The sequence below is a fragment of the Pseudopipra pipra genome, chromosome 9, assembly GCF_036250125.1.
Source record: "Pseudopipra pipra isolate bDixPip1 chromosome 9, bDixPip1.hap1, whole genome shotgun sequence".
In the NCBI taxonomy this organism is placed as follows: Eukaryota; Metazoa; Chordata; class Aves; order Passeriformes; family Pipridae; genus Pseudopipra; species Pseudopipra pipra.
Window position 1 is genome coordinate 17,115,936 of NC_087557.1, and position 24,065 is coordinate 17,140,000.

General features: G+C 35.5%; 1 protein-coding gene across 5 annotated transcripts; it reads right to left on the minus strand.

Annotated features, from left to right (window-relative positions):
* Nucleotides 1–325: 325 nt before the first annotated feature.
* MSH4 (mutS homolog 4) lies at nucleotides 326–22,558 on the minus strand. 5 transcript variants are annotated; one of them, XM_064664844.1, is made up of 21 exons: nucleotides 22,279–22,558; nucleotides 20,806–20,970; nucleotides 19,862–20,025; nucleotides 17,722–17,832; nucleotides 16,846–16,961; nucleotides 16,053–16,226; nucleotides 15,461–15,633; nucleotides 14,630–14,697; nucleotides 13,293–13,412; nucleotides 11,842–11,916; nucleotides 11,346–11,410; nucleotides 10,610–10,779; nucleotides 9,633–9,769; nucleotides 9,081–9,184; nucleotides 8,128–8,252; nucleotides 6,529–6,729; nucleotides 5,205–5,323; nucleotides 4,558–4,686; nucleotides 2,928–3,102; nucleotides 1,499–1,587; nucleotides 326–1,161 (listed from the first exon to the last, which is right to left on the minus strand). In XM_064664844.1, the coding sequence occupies exons 1-21, from the start codon at nucleotides 22,541–22,543 to the stop codon at nucleotides 976–978; spliced, it is 2,931 nt and encodes a 976-aa protein (XP_064520914.1). In that variant the 5' UTR covers nucleotides 22,544–22,558; the 3' UTR covers nucleotides 326–975. The 5 variants fall into 5 exon arrangements, with proteins under 5 accessions (XP_064520914.1, XP_064520919.1, XP_064520916.1 ...); XM_064664849.1 differs by having other exon boundaries at nucleotides 22,095–22,413; XM_064664847.1 differs by having other exon boundaries at nucleotides 1,007–1,166.
* Between the last annotated feature and the right edge of the window lie 1,507 nt (nucleotides 22,559–24,065).

The following is a 24,065-nucleotide window of genomic DNA, read 5'->3' on the forward strand; positions in this document are numbered from 1 at the left end:
TAAAAAATCACAGTGTGCCTACTACAAATTATTCTGTTGCACTGGTAAGTTTACAAAGGTAGATACATAAAAAGGAAACGACTATAAATAAAAATATATTTCTTGTTAATAATTAGATATTGCACTGTTTTATATTACCCATTTTATAGTTATATGCATAGTGAATTCTATACACACACATACACACACGCACACATATATGAGAAATATATAAGACCTCTTAGCCAAAGTTGGTTAGAAGGGAGTGAGAAAAGATAAACTCCTTCAAGCTGGAATACATAATTACAGTCACACAATGAAGTGCTAAAAAAAAATCAAGGAAGAATGATATTCAACTTTTTATTGATTTCCTGTTACTCACTTTCTAAACAAAAACTGATCAACAGTGTCAATACCACAGTCATTTACTGTTAGAAAATTTACTGTGTAATTTACTGTGTTACAAAAATGCTCTGGTTGCCCAATTCTCGAGGGGCAGCAGACTTGTACTGCCTATATTACATTAGATTACACACAATGACTCAGGAGTTAGAACCCTCCTTGACTAGGGAACAACAGGATTTCTGGATCCATGTTCAACAGTGCAAGTAGAGCTTGCCTATGCAGGACAAGTGGACTATCTGTTTCAAAATGCTTTTTCTTAGGCAAGATCTTTTGTATCAGATGTAAAAACTGTAGTAACAGATATATCATCTACAAAACACTAAATATGATATAACTTTTTTGGTCTCTAAAATAACTAAAATGATATAATTTACTGTCGAAAAGAATTGTGTTCCTCATAGAAGTAAATGCTTTTATTCCAGGTATGTTTTGGGGAAAAAAACCAAAAAGGATATGGTCTTCCACTAGTGAGTATAATTTAGACTAAGAATTAAAAATTTAAAACCATGTGAAAAGTGTTTTCTTACTATGGGGGAAAAACCAGAATCATCTTGCAGTTGTAAAAATCAGAGCAACAGCCTTTGTTACACATTACTGTTGCTCATCATTTTTCCCAGGTGCAGGAGAACTGGCTTCATGCTTTTTCTTCAGGCCTTTCAAATATATACGCAAACTGTCAGGGTCCAGTCGAGAGTTTCTGGCAGTCTGAACCAATCTCATTGCTAAATGGTACACAGCTCTCTGTTTCATCATCTCAGGAGTGCTCTTCTGCCTGTGCTGTTCTTAAAAATATACATGCATTAAAATATGAAATAAATTATGTTCTATTATTAAAATACTAATATTAGCTATTTTCCAGCCTATTTTAGATCTCCCAATTCTGGGTTTGTATACAAACATTGCATCCAATACAGCTTTACCCTGAGAGCTGTCTTTTATTGTCACCTAACAGTGACCTTCAGTATAACCTTTTATAACTGGTTCCAGAAATACGAATTTTAATGAAATCTATTTTCTATAGGCAGTGCTTATCCTGTATCCTTTCAGAAACTGAAAATATATTTGAGTTTTATAAAAACTGTGAATTACAGCATTACAATCTTCTACTACATACCAAAATTTGTTTTGCAATATGATTTGTGATTTCCTTTGCATCCAAAATTACAGATGATGGTAGGGAGGAAACTTCTGCAGCTTTTAGTCCTAAACATATAAAACATGAGTCAGGATTTTTGATGTAATTTTTATTTCTACCTTCCACATTATATCTTCCAGGATTAACTTAGCCTATTTTTTTAATGGTGAAGATTTAAATTTTACTAAAATAATTTTGGTACATTTTTTCTTAGTGTCCTTTTTTTTGTTGTTGTTAGTAACAATATGGTTTTGAGAGTTACAAAATGAAATATCTACTTTGTTGTAAAGCTACCTTTAAAATACACCTCCACATGAAGTTACTGCTTGTAATACTATAACTAGGTAGAATGAGACACATTAGGGGTGAAAGGGAAAATAATGGCATGGTGGTGTTAACAGCTTTCTTAGTTTAGTTTTTTAATTTGGCAGGCCAGAAAATACTGAGGTTGTGCTAAATGCACTCTCCATTAAATCCACAAATCCAGTGAATATGGATGTCATGTTCCAATTTCTACTTCGTTGGCAATAGCCAAACTTCCAGATACTCAGGGTAAGAAAGAGATGTAAAGCATTTTTTGGGCCCTAACATGATTTTTTAACTTCTTCCTTTGCCTGTGCCCCTGAATGTTCTGAGGAAAGCCTGTAGCTCATTGGGTGCTTTAACACTGTAGGGTTAAAAATGAAAAAGGGTCATGAAGGGCCCTTGCACTCTTTCTTAGAATGTAACTTTGCTCAAGTAAGCTAAAGCCAAGACACCAACACAGAGCTTCTAAAGGTCTCTTCTCTGAGAATACTCTCCAAACATACAATTCTTCTGAGTTAGTGGTCGTGTAGCACCTAAAATTGATCCTGTGCTGCCAAAGGTAAACAAACGTATTCTGAAATTAAAATTAAGAAATGTTTTAAGTCCAGCTAATTGAAGCTTGACTGGAATAATTTCTAGTCTTCTGTTACCACTAGCTTGCAAGTCATGTGTAGGTAATTTCCTATTGATTAAATGTTACCTAAATCAAGGATTCAACATCAGAATCTAGTATTTGGAAACATACAGATTTCTGTAAATCTTTAAAACATGTAGCTATGCCTTACTGTCACTCACTCCTTTATTGACCCATAATCCAATAGTGGCTCAACTCATTCAAACAGACATTAATCAAGTAGCTACTGACATTAGTAAAATGGTTTTTTCACTATGAAATTACTTGTAAAGTCTTCATACTTCCCAAAACTACTATCTTACTACATGGTTACTTAGAACACACAAGTATTTGGAACACACTAGAGATCTGCAGATCTCTGTATCTTTCTTTGATAGAGAGAGATACAAACTCAGCAGAAACTGTCATCAGAAAAGTACTCTTCCATGCCTAATAAATGAAACAGTATTCCATAGCAGAATCCACTACCATAGTTCTTTTCCTCTGTGTATCCTTTAGAAAGTGTGTAAGTGTAGGCAATTTTCTCCTTATTTCCAGCACTGCTTCTCACATGTTGCACTTCAAAATGGTAATTTTCCACATTGGGATACAAAGCATCCATATGACACAGTTCCAGGAAATGTGTAGCAAACAGTGTAAATGCCTAAATAAGGAAATAAGAAAGAAAAATTATTTTGGAAATAATCCTGAAATAAATTACAATAAATAAGAAACATTAAATTATCTCACAGATGTCCAAGTCTTCCTCCAAACCACCGAAAAGCTATCTTCAAATTACTAAAGCATGATGAGTTCTACCATTGGCAAGTATATCTTTTCCAACTGGGGATTCTCTTGCTCCTTTCTCAATAGGAGGAAAAGAATAGAAGCAAAAGGAAACCCATTATGCAAAATCTGACTAGTGTTAATTTGAATGATTGTCAAATGGTTTGCTTAATACTCTCAAGGAATGCTTTATCAAAAGTACAAGCAACAGAAAATATCTGAGCTTTTCAAACTAAAAAGCCCACAAATACTCTGAATAAACTCTGAGGAAAAACAAACACCTGCACACTTACTTTAAAAAGCTAGCAGCAACCTGAGCTTGATCACATAACCAGTAATACTAGAGGTGAAACTTTCAACCCATCTAAAACCATAATCCCCTTTTTTAAAGACTTTAACCTCTGTGACCAGTTCAGAAGTTGTGTGGAACTACCACTGTTACTTTGAAAGGTAACCTCTAGGTGAAGAGGTTCACCTTTAACACTGAAGCATAAAGCTGTACTAAACAAAACTAAAGAGACTGGGTTATTCTCTTTCTTGACAAAAATACAAGCTTGCCAGCAAGTTGGAAAGATATGGTGACACAGTGTACTGGTTTTGGATGGACTAGTGTTAGTTTTCTTCAGAGAAACTTGTGCTGTGCTATGTTTTGGACCAAGACAGTGCTGGTAACACAGCCAGGTTTTAGGTCCTGCTGAGCAGCACTTGCACAGCACCGAGGGCTGTTCTGCTCCTCACCTTGCCCTGCCAGCGAGCAGGCTGGGGGTGCTCAAGGAGCTGGGAGGGGACATGGCCAGGATGGCTGACCCCAACTGTCCCCAAGGTTATCTCAGAGCATCCAACACCGCAATAAAAACTGCAAAGGAGGAGGAGAAGGGATGGACATTCAGAGTCATGGTACCAGTCATGTGTAATGAAGCCCTGCTTAGCTGGAAATAGCTGAGCGCCTGCCTGCCAATAGGAAGTGAGTTTCTTATTTTGCTTGTGCATGTAGCTTTCCTTTACCTACTGAAATGTCTTTATCTCAGCCCACAAGTTTTTGCACTTTTACCCTTCTGATCTCCCCCCCATTCCACCGTGGGGGATCGAGTGAGCGGCTGGGTTGTGTTTAGCTGCCTACTGGGGTTAAACCACACCAATCAGTGAACAAAAGTGCAGCTTATGTCAGCATTTTTTCATCATCACAATTCTTATTATTCACCCATTATGAAAAATATCATATTTAGGCAAGAAATCTCTACAAAACTGATGTTAAATTATGAGAAAATACTATATTTACTTTCAGGATGACAACATAATTCTAAGGTTTAAATTTTTTTCAAAACAGAATTACCTTTGAATTCAACAGATATTCACAGGTAGCATAACAAATGCCAATACCTTCTTCAGCACTGGTACCTCTGCCAAGTTCATCAATTATGATGAGTGATTTATCATTAGCATTTTGTATGATGTACGTTATCTAGGAAAATATTCAATGTGTTATCATTCCTATAAAGGCATTTTTAAAAAATAGCAAAATTTTGTGTTATTCAGATGAAACTGCAGAAATTTTTAAAAATCTTGTCAAATACACAACTTTTACCTTTTCAAAGCTTTCAAACAGCTGTCAATTCTGATCAAGCAAATACTACAGCACTCTTTCTCTTTTCCATTGAACATACCACATTCCTTCAAAATTATATCAGTTTGGGAGAGGGACTTGAGAGGACTTAGGCCCCTACAAATAATCATTTAAGGTTTAAGCAAAACAAAAAATGTTGAAACTGCTATCAAACAAAGCACTGACTCTTACTTACATTGTAATATCTTTTAATTTAAGATATGCCTGGTTTTCTGTGGTTTATTATCAAAGAGATGAAGGCTGGATTTCGGACTACTTTTCAAAGTACGCTATTTCAGTAGAAATATACCAGTATAATTTCTATTAGCTTAACAGTAAAAATGGGCCTTCGACCCTGGATTAGCTATGTTCAATACCTCTTTCATTTCCTTCATGAATGTTGATGCATTTGTTTCTATATCATCATCCATACCTATTCTGGTAAAAATCTGCTCTGCAATTCGAAAAGAACAATACTCTGCTGGGACGTAAGAACCTACAAAGCAAGTCAAATGTAAGTTTCTTTTATCAGTGTGATATCTGCCTTAATATGTCAGTGGGAAAAAAAAATAGTTTTACACTTGGTTTTCGCGCACAGTAGAGAATGTACCTTACCTGATAAAGTTTCATAAGATAATGTTCTACCATGACTTTATAAGAAAAAAATTATTATATAGATACAATAATTAAAGAAGCATATAAAAAAAACCTTTAGGAAGTCATATGCCTGAAGCTTGGGTCAGTCTAAAGGAATGAAAAAGTGAGAATAAATACTAGGATTAATTTACACTTCTGTAACCACTGATTTACTAATCACAAGAAATCTTAGCTTTTCAAACCCAAGGCTATATTGCCTTTATCAGACTTTGAGGCCTATTAGTTTTACCAAACAGAAAAGAACAAGAAATCTGCAAAGAGACTTTATAGTCTCCTTTATTCATATTAAACTCCTGTTTTTGAGGGCAATTCCTCAAGAACTTGAAATTTTTGGGGACTGAACCCACAAACACATGATGGATAACTTTTTTTCTCCACTGCTAAGTAATTTCATTCTAGTAGAGTTAGAATCAGCCTATTAAGGTCTCTGTCTGGTGCTACCAGACTTAGCTTTAAGAAAAAGGTCATGAGAAATTCCTGAATATAGGGATGAGTCTTAGTTAGATTTTACAAACAGTTGTTTTACTTTTATAATCTTAGTAACAGAACCTTGCAGTATTCATTACTATTTTTATTTGAAGTAGTTGATTATTTATCTATTAATTATACTTGTCTGGAAACATGTTTCTCTACATAACTGAGATATGCTCAAGGTCATCTGTTCCTTTTGGATGACTAACACACCTATGTCTGACCAGAATACTTCAAGGACACTTAGTATCAATCTAGTAAGGTGCTGGGCTGAGTTATGGTGCTCCAAAGAATTAAGACCACACAGCTGTGCTTCTCTAAAGACAGACTGGGGAGCCTTCCAGGTACACAGATGGGCCCCATAAATTTCCAGTGGCAGATGCAAAACCTGTAGTTTCCTCTGTCAGCAACACAAGAGCTGGAAGGAGCAAAAAGACTACTAATTACGTGTTACTATTTTATTTAGATAAAATGTTATTCTAGAAGCCAAATCATTCAACTTTATAAAAATTTTTAGCCAGAAAAAAAAAAATGTGCTGCAGAAGATTACTACTATTGTACACTCTCACTCACCAATCTGTGCCATAATTTGACAGAGTGCAATCTGTTTTAGGTATGTTGATTTTCCACTCATATTTGGTCCTGTAATAATGACAAAATTGTTGCCCTCTGTCAGATACGTGTTGTTAGCCACAGGTTTTTCCACAGCTATCTTTTCAAGAATGGGATGCCATCCCTGCTTGATTGCTAAAGTATCCGTAAATTCTGGACGAACTAAAAGAGAAAAAAGATATAAAACACTGTGGAGTTAGTATGAAAACCCTTACATTATTGAACTAGTATGTTTTGAAATAAAGTTAATTCTTGCAGAGCCAAAGTCAAACTCTATTGTTTTGATGTCCCAGTTTTTACTTTCCTGTACTGAGCAAGACCAACATGCAGGAAGAATTATCAACCACTTTCAGGTATACATTCTGACTGCCATGCAAGTCTTCGTGATTTATTACTACAAAAAGAAACCCATAACTAAAACTTGATTTCTAAATTAACATTCTATGTTTGTGTTTTGTAGTAAGTACGGCTGGATTCCAGTAATAAAGAAAAACACAAAGAACTAAAGTAGTTATTTTTATACTGCTGCAAGCATATAAAGTACAGGGGTTGTGGACTTACTCCTAGGTATGTATCTTATATATGCATGGGAAACAAGGAAGTAGTATTCCTTCTAGTTTTATGTTACCATATTACAAAGATCCATTTGATGATGAGAGGTTGGATGTGAACCCACAATGTGCAGTTGCAGCTCAGAAAGTCAACTGTATTCTGGGTTGCATCAAAAGCATCATGGGCAGCAGGTGACGGGGAGGATTCTGCCCTCTGTCCCGTTCAAGTGAGACTCCACCTGCAGTGCTGCCTCCAGCTCTGGGGTCCCCAGCACAGGAAGGACATCAATCTGTTGGGAGTGAGTTCATGTGCTGTGGCTGATAAAGCACATAAATGTTCACAGTCCGTACTGTGAAGTAAACAGTTCCTGCCTATGGACTGGAGGTTACACAGCAGCATCAGTAAAGATAAGCTAATAGAAATCCTGAGATGGCCTCCAGACCTGATTTACACCATCTTGTGCTGTAGGTAAGTATCTCAAGCCAGCAGTAAAAGAAGACAATGTGGTCATTTATATACTGGAGAACTGGACTAGGGAAGCAGGATGAACAACACGCAGGTGAGCACTTAATCCTGCATTCCTCAGAAGGCTCTACTTCCAAAAATGTCTAAAAGTGTTACAGACATTGAAGGAGATAAAAAAGGTAGACATATATTTTGTTTTATGGTATAAACGTAGCGTTGACCTGCTCTTATTATCTTGCTACCTTTAGAACAGAAAGAAGTGTAAACTCAGAATGTTCACAGACTTCACACTTTCGAATAAAATATACTTAAACTGGCTATCTTGAGAAGTCTGACTGTGAATGCTTACGGCAGCTAACTGGAAGAATTTATTTTCAATGAACAGAAACAGAAAGAACATCAGCACAAAATGGAGACAGACCGGAGACACACAGCTAAAGACTACTGAGACTCACAAAAAGAAACAGAACGAGACCAAACAGCCCGGTTATTCTCCAACAGAAGGCTCTTTATCTGGCCCAAACAACCAAGGGAGGAACTCACCATAATCCGAAAGAGTGCAGGCATGGGCAAAGGAAAGCAGCATATCCAGCATAGACACAATGTCAGATAGCTTGTACAGGCAATGAATATGTTCATAGATCTCACTCAGTAGTTTACACACTATTCTGAAATAAGACACTGATTTAGCTGTTGCATGGCACATACCGTCACTTTATCCAACTTACAGAAATAAGGGAGTTACGATGTTTGTACTGCACACATTAGGACAGAAAGTCACTCATAAAACGCAATCACATCTGCCAGATGCAAGCACATGTGTAAATTTCTTTGAAGTAAATTAAAATCTTATATCATCATCTCAGATCCCATCCTGCTATCAGACACAAGACACATACCTCAAATACCAACAGCTCATATGAAAGCTTCACAAAGAGAATGAACTAAAAATATAGCTATGGAATCAAGCATGTTTTATTAACATGTGAAATGCGACTAATTCCTGTAGAGCTTCATGTTAATAAAAACCTACAGGGCTGCTAGAAAGAATTTCCATTTAATTGACAGGCAACATTACACTTTAGTAAGTCTTCTGAATCAGACAGCAGAGCAACATGACATGCAGCAAGGACAAGATACAGAAATAGACAGTTCCACTCTAAATACAAGGAACTGATTGGAAGTAATGATTCTGCATTATTAATGCAAAATTGATGCATTCCTTGTACCATTTTGTGTAGATAATTCACCCATAAAAATTAATATGATTACCAACCTTATTAATAAATGCCTATGTATTTGCAATCATGTTTAATACAATACACACTTTATGTTTGGGTTTTTTTGTCTCAGAACATACACTTGAACAGTGCTGCTTTGGACTATTTCTGTAAGTAGACATAACAGAAAGACAGCTTTAAAAAAACTGTAATTAGTTGTTAATTGGAGAAAATAAATGTAGTTAGCAAATATTAAGTAGTTTTAACAGGTCTTACAAGTAGGTCATGTGATATATTTCTCTCAGGGACTCCTGACATCTTTCATTCATTTTTATTAAATCTGCCGAAGTGAAGCTATATGTATTCTTCATTTTAGTGACCTACAGGGAATTGAAACCAACAATAAGAACTTGCCTTATTATCAGAGAGAAAAACAGTTTCTAAAAAAACAAATTGGGAACAGTATGGGGGGTAAAAAAGGAGAAAGAACAACATCTGGTTTCATTTTTACCACATAATTTTTTTTACCATAAATTTTTATTAAAAATTCATTTCAGACAACAGTTATCAGCAAGATACATAACTTCATATTTACACATTACATAATTGCATGTAATTGCACATTTCTGACTATAACTGGAACGATTAGCTATAACTCAAAATAGGGTAGTTATAGAAACATACCAATTAAATCTTCACTTACTTCTAGCTATCTTCACTGAAATTATTTTGATTGTTACAGTATAGTGTGTACTTTATTAATATATACTATATATTTTACATAAAGTATACAGATATATTATGAAAAAATGTATCTTGTACAGATACCTTTGTAAATTCTGAGGGAAGCTGGCCATTGGGTAACATTGAACAATCAGCATTCATCTGGATAAAAAATCCACGAGCAGAGCTGAAACTTGTTTTCAATGGTAGGTTGTACTTTTCTGCAAGTTGCGTTATCATACCTACAAAAAAAGATTTAACCCAAATTATATACTTTCAGGTACATGCACATACTTGTGTTGGTACAAAGATGGATACTGCTAATGGATACTTAATGGAAGGTTTCAGAAGTGAAAAACAGTAGCATCTGTATTTTTCACTGTGTGTGAATGTAGGATTAGAAGGAAATAGGAAGTTCACAACAAATGACAGGTGCTAAAGTTTCTGATGCTCTTTTAGTTTTCCAATTATAGACTAAACTAAGATGGTCCTTTAGCTAGAAATCAACATTTTATACTAAAAAAAGGAAATCAATTTCAAAAGACTTTTTTTTCCTTCTATTTTGACTTAAACAGGAAAGTTACTATAACACAATAACACACATCGTGCTAAAATTCCTTTTGTTTTTATTTTCCAACTCTTAATATAGCTAAAAGGTAGACTGCAGAGAAATCAAGACTGCTTAAAATATAAAGAACCAAGAACTCAGATATTTGAAATGAAGAAGCTAAACCAAAGATTTACAGGTTTTATGCAGAATGCTTTAGGTGGAATAATTCTGTTACATTATTTCAGACTTTCTGTACTTTTACAGGATAAGGGGCAACAGAGCTTTCAATATAGGAATCACAATATAATTGTTCAACTTCATTAAAATACAATTGAGTTTTTATCTATAAATGGAGCATCTCAGTAAGCACCTCAGAAGAACTTCAGTAGCTTATCAATGACAATCAATTTATACTAACACAAATACTTTTTACTTCTGCAAAAGTCATAGCATGTATGATTACATGGCTTCTATATGCCAGCTGCAATGTACTTTGAACTCCAAAAACCCAAAAATTTTACTGTCTAAATACCTGCTATGTCATCAACGATTTCTGTGTATGTTCTACGAGCTACGTCAAGAAATTCATTGATGTTAGGTTTGACAGCATAGCACTTCTGGGTCCTCATACTCAGACATCCTTTTGTGTATCTTGTATCATCATTTATTACAGTTGTAATCTTTTCAAGCATGATTCCAAATCTGCAATATTAATTTTATCACTAATTAGACAGATAATACCTGATGATTTTTACTTGTAATATCATCCTCAAACTACAAATAGTATTGCAAATAATATATTCCAAATAACTGAAGCTAATTATCTACTATTAAAACAAAACACTACATTTCATTTCTATTTTCACCTCAGAATGAAGTGTGACTATACCTAAGTCTGACCAAAGATACTATTCACATCTCTGGGAGATATAATCTTCCAGAGATACAAATTATTTCTCAAATATACAAGCAAGAGTTGATTTTTGCATTATTATGGGGACTCTAGGAAACCACTACTCATCTTTTCAGAATTATTTCTAATGGAGCTCAGTTCATCAGCAGTTGCAGTATCATAGCTAGCTCTTTTGCTTTTTTCCATGTATTTGTTAGTAGAAAATTGGAGTTTCTGACCATTAAAATCAGATTTTAGGCAAAAGAATTGAGCTGTACCTGTAACTATAGATAAGCAAAGATGCAACACCTTTAAACTTACAGGCACTTTTAAGATGAGTTTCTAAAATACTAGCTCAAGTATTACGATTAAATACCTTGTATCTTCAAGAGAATTGTAATAAGCCTTTAGCAGCTGTGTGTTACAGCTTCTTAAAGCAGCCTGTTGAAGATTAAAATATGAACATGAACAGTTACTTCTTCTTGTAGACTTTTTAAAGGACTGAAAGTTCTTGGATTCACTTATCAGTGAGGCTTATCAGCAGTTGCTAAGTACTTTGTGGAATCTGAGTGGGAGTTTCAGTTAAATGTTTGTTATAACATCAATTATTCAGGTAATGGTAGGAATCCCGCTCTTCAGAGTATCAGCCTCAAATGTGTATTTTCAACTGGCTTAAGAATCAACAGACTGTTGAAGTATTGTGTTCTGCAAAACACATATATTTTTTTTACTTTATTGGTCCCTTCCAACTTAAGATAATCTATTCTATATGCTATGAAAATTGACAAACTGCACTTTATAAACTAAGGACAAAATGGTCTGTACTTTACTAAAAAAAAAAAAGAAAAAAAAAAGATGCGGACAAAGCTTACTTTCAGAGGCTCCACAAGTTCTAAAGTATGCTTCAGGTAGATTAAATTGGTTATTTTTGATTCAGCAGTTTTAACCTGTTGAAAAATTTTCCAAGTATTTGAGGCATTTGTATGTCTGACTGTTTAAAAGTACTTAAGAACTAGTACAACTCATATTCTTAACTCTAACCGGTTTATACGTTTAATGAAAATTCCTAAAACGCTTCATAAGCTCACTTCGACAACTTAGTAAGTGCACAAATAAATGTTCACCTAAATTTTACACTGCCTACTGTGATAGCTTGCCCATCAGTAGCTAAGATTTTCATATGTCTGCACTGATAAAGATTAAGTCTAATGATTGACTCACCCTGCTAACCCAAGCTGTGAAAACTTCTTTTAATCTTCTGTGTATACATAAGTCTGTAAAGCTCTACATACCTTGTAGACTTTTTCAAAGCAAATACATTAGGCATTATAATGAAGCACATAGCCTTTTCCATAAATGCTGTTAAACATTACATAATCCAGTTTAGTTGATTTCTCTTTGGTTAATATATGTACATTGTTAAACACCTGACTATGTAATAATAAAAAAAATCCAATAAATATTTCAAAATTTTTCTTACTATAATGACTGTTCTTCAAAATGTTTCATCCACATACACATTCTACCTCGTTTTGTATGCCCCATTAACACTTATGATGAAGAATTTTGCTGCCAATATTAAGGCATAGCACATGCCAATATTAAGGCATATGCACTGCGCAAGAGGATTTTAAGGAAATAACAGATAAGCACATGAACACAGGAGTATGACCCCACATGAAATATTTTCTCATTCATATATAATTATCTCTTTGCTCTTGTGATTGAGAGCATCTCTTGTCTTATCTTACATTCTATAAAAAGTTGTTTTCTATAAAAGATAGAACTAAACAATTCTACATGCATGAACAGAAGAATGATAATTCCAAATAAATATGGGGTCTAAGTCCCATGATGGAATCAGACACCGAAAGGACAGATGTGGTCATATCTGAAAAGCTGGTATTTCCTAATGGAATGTACTCTTGCCTAATTAGTTCTTACATGAATTTTAACTGAACTGGTGTCTGAACTTTGTACATGCTGCACTTAAGACCAAAGGGAGAAAATTAATGAATACAATCAGCCAATAATTCTTCTATATAATGTTACTTTATGATTCATTCATGACCAAAATGCAAGACTATCCTCTACAGCATCTGAAATCAATTTGTCCACAGTCAGCTGGATATGTAAAGCAAGACGACCAGAGAAGCAGCTGACTGGTTTTTGTGCTGGGGACTTAAATCTTATAGTCTCACAGACTTAAGCGCTATGTCAGTGGACCAGCCCTAGCTTAACTTTTCTATTTCCTGCAAACTCATTTGAACTAAAAGTACTGCTACTTTCTCCCTGTCAGAGAAGGAATCAATTTGTCACATACCCGGAACTTCGTCAGGCACAAAATCTGCTGAACTTGTTCTTCAGATGGGTAATCAAGTAATCCAAAGTAGGTGGTCCTCATTTCTACCAAAAGTTGGATGCTGAATGAATTTCTAAGGATCTTTCATGATTGAGACAAGAGGGTCTTTAAGGAAATCTGTGTTGGGTTTATTTTGTTTATATATGTAAACTTTGTAAGAAGAAGTACTTGATTTCACCAGTGATGTAATTTTTCAAGTAACGCATCTCAGCAAGATTGTCAACTGACAGTCCTCCTTAGGATGAGAGAATGCTCACTCACAGATCACTCACACTTTAGTAACTAAAACTGTAGGCTTTTCAGATGTGCACCTCTTCTGTTAACTGGTGGGAGGTTTACAATGAAAATTTTTATGGAGAATAGGAATGAAACATACTGAATGCGTTAACCTAGCGTTTGATAAAAGCAACTGAGTTAGCACTTGAATGAACACATCTGTTGTGTGGATAGTGGGCTCTGCTACATTGGAACCAGTCAACAGTGAAAACACTGCAGTAAAAGGTTTGGTGTACGTGGCCCTGAGCATACATAAAGGCATCCAGTCTGACAGTTTTAGTCATACAAATGATCTCTCATTCATGTTACAGATGTCTACAAGGAAAGCTGGGAGCAATAAACATTCTGGGTTTTGCATATGTCATTAAAGAGATTTATCTGCATTTATTATAGTCCTGCTGGAGTCTGTACCTGATTTCTTTAACTAGCATTAGACAAGGCCTTTATCTAAGCAGGAGAGTCAGCATGTGAGAAGACACTGAGAGGTGAGAGAGTTGTATATATCTATGATGCTGGCATAAAGATATATACTTACTCTATTTTGGTATTTGTATTACATGTGTTTTAACATACAGAGTGATATATAAGGCAAAGTCTGATGAAAAAAATAATCTTGCTTTGAAAAGTAACAGTCACTAGGACTGTAAATCACCATGCACTTTTTCCACTGATGCTGATGAGAAGAAAATTCCTCTCTCTCATCCGAGTACTGTCGAAGAGGATGTGCATTTATAAAGAATAAAGGTGGAGAGTGATGAAAAAGTAAACATTTTTGGAAGTATACTTGCATAAATTAAGATGAATATAATATTGATGCAAACATGAATTTTTCTAACATTCTGCTACAAGAATCATCTACTGCTGTAACATAAGAGACAAACTTAATCTATGATAACATTATTCCATGTCTTTTTAAGACGCAGCTTTTTTTCTAATGTATTATGTATATTTATAGATATCACATTTATATATTGCATGTTATAACCAGATAATTGATTGTCAAGGTGTATTTCGAAACATACCGTATCCTGCTTTGGAATTTGTACCAAAACTGAAAGTAGTTGTTCTGTATCCAGGAATTTTGAGATAACTGTAAAACAAAAGTAAACACATCAGATATTGAGCTGAAATTGTAATAAAATCTATTTTTTTTTAATGCACACAATTATTTAGTGATACTAATGCTAATCTTTTTCTTACATGCTATCTTCATCAATTCTTTACAGGGTAAAAACTAGGTTAAAAATAGCTGCTATCTAAATTATTTTGTCGTAACTACATTTACTGTACCTAAGCATGTAGTGATCACTACATAAGTAGACATTCGTCAATTCAGAAATATTCTTTTTTTGAGACTGAATCATATTTCACAGATTAAGATTACATGATCCAGCTTCAGGTGGACTAACTCATAATCTGGCATTGTATTTTACATTTTTCTGGATCCCTATGTTTTATGAAGCAACAGGAAAAAAATATGTATACACAAGTATTACTTCAGCAGTGTCTTTATTTGTTTAATGTGTAATTTATGTACACTTGTATACATCAAACACAGTGCATACCTAGCCACAGAGGTAGAGACAAACTCCAATTCTTCGAAAAAGCTATGGGCTCACTGACCTCTACACACTTCATCAGAGAAATTCACTTTTCTTAGCAAAATACTTGAGAAAAATATCACATCTATGATATTATAGATTACTTCAAAAAATTAAGTGTCTACTATGTCACCTAACAGAGCATTAAAAAGATACTTTTCAAACATATTGAGTCACATTACATACTTCCCCATATTAGAAAAAATGTTTAACAAGAAATATAATATTAGGTATTAAAAAATAAACTACTACCTGCTTGAAGACCAAAAAAGAGCTCCTCATCCTGGAGTAATTCCTGAACACAGTCCAGTCTCATGTTAATTGTTTCAGCATCAACCAGAGGTTCCAGGATATTGGACCTAAGTCTTCGACTTCCACCAGGAGTTTTAGTGTAATTTAGGATCCCAAAAAGTGTGTGACCATTCCTTTGAAAATAAAATAGATTTGAAGAATACACCCACCAAAAAAAAAAGATGGTAAATGTCAAGTCACATTTTCAGGTAAGAGTATCCTACAAATTGGAGGCGTGTTTTTGGGATGCTCAGCATCTTCCTGTTTGCCACACATATAACTACAGCAGTTAAGCAAGTCAGATAATTTAATTTAATATAATATTAGCCCCCAATTATATAATTTTCCAAAGTCTAGAAATACATTTCTACTTAGTATTTTCCTCATTTTTTGTAGTAGTATTTCTCTGTCCAAATATGTTTTTTAAATGCTCTGAATGGTATGTAAATTCTTTCATACAGAAATAAATATAATTGTCAGCTCTGACACAAATGTCAAGGAAACTTAGTGAAATACAACTTTATAAAAGCATAAATTGCAAAAATATTCTTACCGAGAATCTCTGTTATTAATTACTAGTTCAAGATTTTGTGCTGATGATGAATCTATCATAGCTGTTTTCTCACTCCCCTGGAAACGCACCTTGAGTGATTTAGGAGCATAAACGGAATTTTGAATAAATTCAACATATTTTAGCAAAGCTGAAGCAGCTGCAAGACAGTAATACCTAGGAAAGAAACAATTTTTAATGAATGTTGAATAGTGCTATTGAAGTATCACAAAAGCCATGCATGACAGAAATAACATTCACACTTCTGCTTGACAACTACTGGGATTAATAGCACTGAAAAAGCAGTATATTTCAAACATGCACTAACACATGTCCAGTGAACATATATATTCTTTCAAATCAAATATTCATGAATGTTTGAGCCTCTGTACACTCTACACTGTATAGCTGGTATTGTGAACATAACATATTTTAGTAGTTATATGTGACTTTAAGACCCTGGTCACCAAGTATCACTACCTAAAATTGTTGATACACGGAAAACATTTGCTGAGGCCAGAAAAAAAGGCAATCATAGCTCTTCAAATTTATCTCTAAGGGAAGAATGGAAAGGACAAAGTGGAAAGCTGTGGAAACTCAAAAAACCACGCAACTCTACAACACGCTTTCTATTAAGGTTTCTAGATATATCAGAAACACCAGATGGCAAAACAGAAGGACAGCTCTGCTGTGATTTTCTAACTTTTGCAACAAGACAAAGGCTCATGTAGTGAGAAGGTAAAAAGTTGTTAAAAACTTATCTGGACACAGTATGCTTTTCCTTATTTAAACATACTTTGATTGAACCTCCATGAAAACGGTGCTAAATTCAGATGCACACAATTGTTCTATGTATTCCAAACCCTTTGTTTCATTGAAGTATTTTCTTTGCACAGTTGTAAAAGTCACATTCTGTGAAGACGGGGATGAAAGTAAATAAAAGTAAATAAAAGTTACATCAGACAGACTTCTCTATTTTTCTAGTGATATGTATTCCTAAGAAATCTATCAACTGATTCTGCAATGTGTCTTCACACAAGTGTTCACTCGAGCTCACTCGCACAGGCAGGTCAGTGTAACTCAACACAGGTACACCAGTGATTTGCGAGCAAAAAGGAGGAGAGAGGTTAGAAGTAGAAGAGGACCCATGAAGAGGCCATCAGCTCTGTAAGCATGAAGCAGTTCAGGTAGTAATTACTACAGGTAATTATAAAGGTTCTGAGGATTTAAAACTCATGAATTACATATACTAGGGTCCTCTCACTGGCTTTTACCCTGCCAGTGCTCTTTTTCCAATTCTCTGATACAACAGCCCCATGGATTTATAAGGTTGAGAGAAGAAGGGAGAAGCAAAAGAAAATGCTGGATTTTTGTTTAATTTCTGAATCTTTCCTAGGTTCGGTATTACTCAAATTACCCAATGCCACAAATTCAGAACTTTCAGCTTTAATCAGTAATATACTTGTGTCTTTAACTGTCAGGATTAGAAGTAGCAGTGTGGGAGCTGCATTTTGATTATTCTTTGCCATGGTAAAATTAGACCCAAAAATCAAAGAAAACAAAATCTGTCTGCATTTAACATTTTAAAAGTTGTCCAAAACTCTCAAATCAACAATCATATAAAAATGACCAACAAAAACCCTAAAACATGGAATGAAATTTAAGATCTCACCTTGAAATGCTCTGTAATCAGACTGAACAGTTTTGTTGTGTTCCCTGCATCACAAGCAGTGTTTGACATTATTATTTCTAATGGTGTTAAAATCTTGAGTTTAGTAATAACCTGAACAAAAAATAACAAACCATAAATAATCTAAAATATTTTAGACAATAAAGAACCAGCAATAACAAATTATAGAACCCTAATATTTTAAAATCAGTTCCAGTCTTGCAAATGAAGACCAAATTTTCTGCAAACTTCTACACTATTGAGTCAAATTCATAAGTATCTATATATACATAAAACTAAATTTAAAAAAGAAATCAAACAAACAAAAAAATAGAGCTTATCCCCCATTATTTAAACAGAGAATCATATCTGCCATTGAAGCAAGAGACAAGTATCCAAAACTATACTCCATGGCTATGATGGGAGGATGACTTATTTCAAGAGATGGCAGTTTTCTGGGCTTGCAGCTGAAAGGTTAATGGTGCTCTGGAAGATGAAGCAATGCAACAGGTCTGAATACTATTACTCTTTTGATTGAGACTCGTTTTAGATTTTGTTCTAACCTCCTCTTGTAACATTGATATTAGTCTTAATATGGCTAAAAATGTGCATATTTAAACCAGCTTTATGTTACACATTTCCTGTAGGAATTTAAAGTAGATTACATGCTCTTCTATTTTTTACTGTGTAAGAAAGGACAAACATCATTATGCATTTATGTTCACTTATACCAGCATGCACAAATTCTCAAGGGAGAAATATGAAAAAACAGACTATATTTTAAGTGCTTAGAAGTTAAGATCTGAAAGAAGGGAGAGATGATGTCCCAATGGAAAGGTGAACAAGCATGAAAAATACACAAAATAAATCATCTAAGGGTATTTGGGGTGGGAGAGCTGTCACTGCCCTTCATGTCTCCTAGTAATTGGGAAGTTTATTTTCAGAGATGCAACAGCTAAAACAAATATTGAAGAATTTAAAGAATACAACAAAACTTCACTGAATTAATTTTCAGAACATTTAAAAATAAAAGGGTGCACAACAAAGAGAAAATACAGCTGGATACCAATCACTAGCAAAACATGGATTCTGACAGTGTAAGAAAACAGCTGATCAGCAGATAGACATCATTAAAGTGTGTTAGTATTGTTAAAGGTGTTATTGTAGCATGCTATCAATTAGTATTGATAGTATTGTTAAACATGTTAGAGATTGAGGCAAGAAATTAGGCTGTGTAGTGCATTTGGGAAAAAGCAGTTGTAGAGCAGCATCTCTTTTTTTGACTGGATGGTGAATACAGTACCAGGTATGTGCACAGAATGAAAAATTAAGTACATATCATTAGTAAAATTAGAAAACCATTTCCATAAAAATAATCTGACATTTCCCTGCAGAATTCTAGTCTTATTCTTTTGATTAGAAGATTTTTTCCTACTAACATGCAAATCAATTTTTCTTTTTTAAACCTCTAAGTGAATTGTTATTTAAGTTGCCACATGATCATCTGAATGTTTACATTTTCTCAAGCAATCTCATAGCTGAGTCATAGCTATTTACTTTCCTAAGTAAGTTTTTGTTTCTTTGAATATTGCAAAGATGCTACAAGCCACATTATTTTCTAGCATGTGTAACTACAACAAAAACATTACATTAGATGTTTCATTAATGCTCCTGCATAAACCACAGAGACTACTCTCCAGATTAATGTAGAATATGCAGTGCTGGTAAGCAGAACACTTGGCTGTAAATTGAGTGAATTTCATTTCAAACTGAGAAGGAATATTTCTGCAACCAAAGCCAGCCCTGTAATTACTCTACCACACACACACATTTATGCAGTTCAGTTCTCAGAGTTCTTTTGCCTGACGAAAAATATTTTCAAGTTCTACTACCATACATTGCCCAATGCTCTTCAAAGCAAGGCATCTCACTCCCATATACAAGTGTATTTTGCAAAAACATTCTTTCCTCTCTAAAATTGAGGCACGGTAAAGAAAACAGCAGCCCTTTCAACACTGCCCATTTTCTAGAACTTGTTACCTTCATTTTTGAGAAATCTCTTCCACAAGCTAGACACTTAATTTCCCTTTAGTCATAAGCTTTTTTCAAGAAAGTAAGTCACAATAATTAGACTATAAAATACCTTGGCATAAGTTGTATTGTCTGCAAATTGTGATAGTATCATCTCAGGATTTTTTAAGTCAATACTGGCCATTCCGACTTCACCTCTGGCAAGGCCTCTTCCTTCTACTACAGCTACAATAACTGATGCAACACTATGAGCAGAGACTGCAGATGAGGATGTAACTGTAAAACAGTCGCATATATTCAGTTACAATCAATACAGATCAATGCAAGATTGATCAAGGAGCATCACAAACAATAGAGTGAGAATAAACAAATACACACTGAAGACTGAACTCATAATCATCAGTCAGTCTGTGAAATAACTCACTTTAAATCCCTTTTGCACAGCACACAGGTACACATAACATGGCACAAGGCATCATTATCCTGGAAAACAACTTTGTTCATACAAAGCACTGCAAGATGTACCCCCAATGAGCTACTGTGTAAGTGTTCTGAAGAACTAGTGTTCTACACCTCTGAAGATGCCAACATAAAATGCATAAAACTTGCATCAAGAAATTTGAGAATTATATTGTATGTGATGTCCAATGCATTACAAGCCTAAAAAGATGCCCCAATTAAAGATTTGCATGAATTTGGGCTCTTCAGTTTTAGTGACCTCATGTCAACTGATATGTCTACACATATAATTAAATTTTGGACAATCTGAAAAAAGTCTGAATTCTAACTACATTGATAATTCATACATGAATGCAAAGCAAGTGACAAGAGGATGCAATACCAAAACACCTCCTCAGTATCTAAAGTAGTATTTTCCTGTTGGTGTACTGTTCATTGCCAGCATCCTCTGCAGTACAAAACACAGTCTGTGTTGTGTTTTCAAATGTATTTCAATGTATTTCAGTATCTTAACACATCAAAAAATTAAACTGTACTTAACAAAATAACATAAGAAATGTAAGTAGGATTATTCCCTGTAAGAACTGTTAGTCTTACCGGAATATCCCATAAGAGGGGTACGGCTTCTGCAAACAGATCTGCTGGAAGAGAGGGGTGTTTTTCCAATACATGTGCTGTTCAGGCCTCGCACAGAAGAAGAAGTTGTGAGATTCAGTGTGTTAGCATTTTCTATACAAGAACTTTTGTCCCCAAAATATGATTCTGAGGAAGGGAGAAAGAAGTGAGTTACAAAAAAAGACACAAGTTTTTATTCAGAAAATAATATACAAAAATACAGCTAACAAAACTTCATTTTTCTTAGTAGAAATATCGCGGCAAAATGTCATTCTATAAAAGCTCTCCAGAGTACAAAATGAAATTAAAAAATCAGACTGTTTTGAAAACAAGCTTGCATTAATATGATTATTTTCTACAAGGGCATTACTTGCAAAGGCAATAAAAATCTAATAGTTTACATTGCTGGACTGAAATAATACAATAAAAGTTAACAATTTCATATTCTAATGAATTCTAGATTTATGAAAGAATGCTATGTCAGCTTTATGTCGCATTTGCCTGCCAGCTTTAAAATCAATATCCAAAATCACACATTTATGAAAACCTTTTTTTTTAAAAGCTGAGCATTTCTTTCAAAAAACAGAGCAATAAAAGAAAGCAAAGAATCACTTAAGCATGGTCTCCCTTTGAATCTATGGGGATCAACTCTCACAAATCACACAATAATCTGGGATATATTTTTTTAACAGTAGTTTCTTTTACACATGTATTTAAGATCTATGTACATTTTTAAGTCCTGCAAAATATCTTTGTCTCAGAACACTAAGTTTCTAAAAATTATTTAAATCATTTACTTGTTTTCAATTCTCAAGATGACTGAAAACATCATATCCTTAATCAAGTTTAGATAATTGCTTTTTAACATAAAAAAATGAATGAAAATATAAACAACTGTTCCACTTAACACTCACAAAATTCCAGGTATTAAAAGACAGGTAAACTCAAATGTCTCTGTGCCTTACATTACATTAAAAACTGATAAGCAAGACAAAATATGTCAGTATTCTTCTCAGATGACCCTTTAACTGCACAAGTCTTTATCATGGTCAGCTGGCACAAAAATATTTATAGTACTGGGGTTTGTTTGGGGTTTTTTTGAGGAGCAAGGTGGGGTTTTTTGTTCATTTTTTTAATCTTAAACTGTAACAGTTGATAAAAATATTAGTTCAGACTGGTTGGGGGTTTTTTTTAGTGGCAATTCAAACCAGTTTATTGATCCCTCCAGGGAACCCAGATACTACTATCCAAAGAAAGTAAGAGAGATTTACAGAAGTGCTAACGAATTCCATCGTTCTGACAGGCTAAATGAAAAAAAAGTCGCTAAGACGGTGGGTTGATGCTGGCCCCTCTCAGTAAGCACCGCTTGTAACAGCTCTTGCGGAACCAGACCCAAGCACAGGGGGCAGGAGGATAAAGGAGGAGATCGAGACCCGTGCACAGACCACACCGCACCTCCTCTATCGGAAACTGCCGCCTTCGCCCCGCTGCTCCCGGCGGCGAGCCCGGCAGCGAGGCCTTCCCCGCTGGAGTTGCCGGGCCGCGCCGCGCCGCCTGAGGAGCCGCCGGTGCTGTCCGAGCTGCGCGGCGTCTGCAGCAGCCCCAGGGTGTAGCGGGGCGTCCGCTCCGCCCGCCCGACCGCGCGCGGCGTGGAGGAGCCGCGGCCCGGGCAGGACGCCGAGAGGGCCGATACAGCCCCGGGCCCGCCCGCGCCCGCCATGGGCGACCCCTCAGCGCCGACCCCGCCCCGCGCCCCGAATGGCGGCACCGGGACCGCCCCTGCTCGGAGCGGCGGCACCGAGACCCGCCGGGTCGGGATGGGCGCCCGGCCGGGCCAAAGAAAGGAAGTTATCGAGGTGCAGCTATAAATGATACAGCAGTAAACAGAGCTGCTGGCCGTGCAGCATTAGAAATAGGCATCATTATAAATAGGCAAGAGCAGAGGAACGCGAGGAAAGGGCCTGCTATGCTCTTTCCAGCAGGAGTACTGCATTTAAACATTTGTCCAGCATTAAGTCTTCACCATTCAAACTGTTTCAGCGGGAGCTTCACAGATGTTTTCCTCCTGCTCAAGAATTTTGGTAAAAAAGATCCCCATAATAACCACAAAGCTTGTTTACCTGTGCAATTGTCTTAAACATGTGCTTCTTTCTAGGCATGTTTCAGAACACTAACACTACTTTGTATGTTAGCATGTAATATACACCACTAAAACTGTTTCAATTAACATTTTCACTAGGCACTATTCTGTCTCTGGCATTTAATACACCTGCATTATAAAACACTCCAAACTGAAGCCAGCCACAATTCCTTGTGGACAAAAGCAGTTCGATGACTATTCAGCTTCACAACAGCAACTCCATCAGGTGCAGCTCCTCAGTTGGCATCTGAAAGATATTGGCCCCCTCCTACCCGTTCAGAACAGGCATGCAGTCCCTCAGCACTGAGCATTGCCATCAGATAACTTTAAAAATTTCAACATCAGAAACTCTCACTGCAGAGCAAAGTATGGAAGATAGCAGGTGACAATTCCAGTTACTGTCACTGTCCTGAAGTCCTCCATCGAACTTTCCATATGCATTCTGACTCCTGCAGCTGGAGTTAGACATCCTCTTCTCTGACAGAAATCCAAATATATGGCAAGAAATGCAGAAACAAAAGGAAGGTCCATCTTTCACCTTTCCTTCCTTTTACATAGTCACAAATCATGAAGCTAAATTCACCTAACCAAGCTGTCTCAACAAAACCTAAAAGAAGCACATTTGGAATAAAGCATATACCTCTGGACTTGACCATGTAGAAGGTAACAGAATGGCTGTTGATTTCCCCACATGTAAACAGAGCTACTCTTTTAATTAACATACCTTTAGACACACAATTTTATGTACCTGAATTAGTCACTATTCTTTCACAAATTCTCATACGGAATCTTTCAAAATTTATTGCTGGGAATGTTGGCTACACTACAGTACCTAGGATTAAGATCTTTCCATATAAAGATTTCAATGGAAAAAAAAGTTATGGAAGTACACTTTCCGAAAACCTTTAATAAAGGACCTGTAACTGAAGACTGAGAACGGTAGATTAATTACTGTGAAGTTTCTAACTAGATAAGCTCAGAAAAAAATCTTAGCAGTATTTTTAACAAAATAGAGGTAGATGGTAACAATGCACCAAAATGACATAAGTCTTAACATAGACACAATCAGCAATTAATTTTTTTCACAGTACATTTAACGAAA

Coding starts and splice junctions, on each gene's coding strand:
- MSH4 (XM_064664844.1), bottom strand. CDS start 22,543: ATGGCGGGCGCGGGCGGGCCCGGGGCTGTATCGGCCCTCTCGGCGTCC. Junction 20,971..22,278: donor GGCAGTTTCCGATAGAGGAG/GTGCGGTGTGGT, acceptor TCCCTTCCTCAG/AATCATATTTTGGGGACAAA. Junction 13,413..14,629: donor AAATTCCAAAGCAGGATACG/GTATGTTTCGAA, acceptor CAATCATGAAAG/ATCCTTAGAAATTCATTCAG.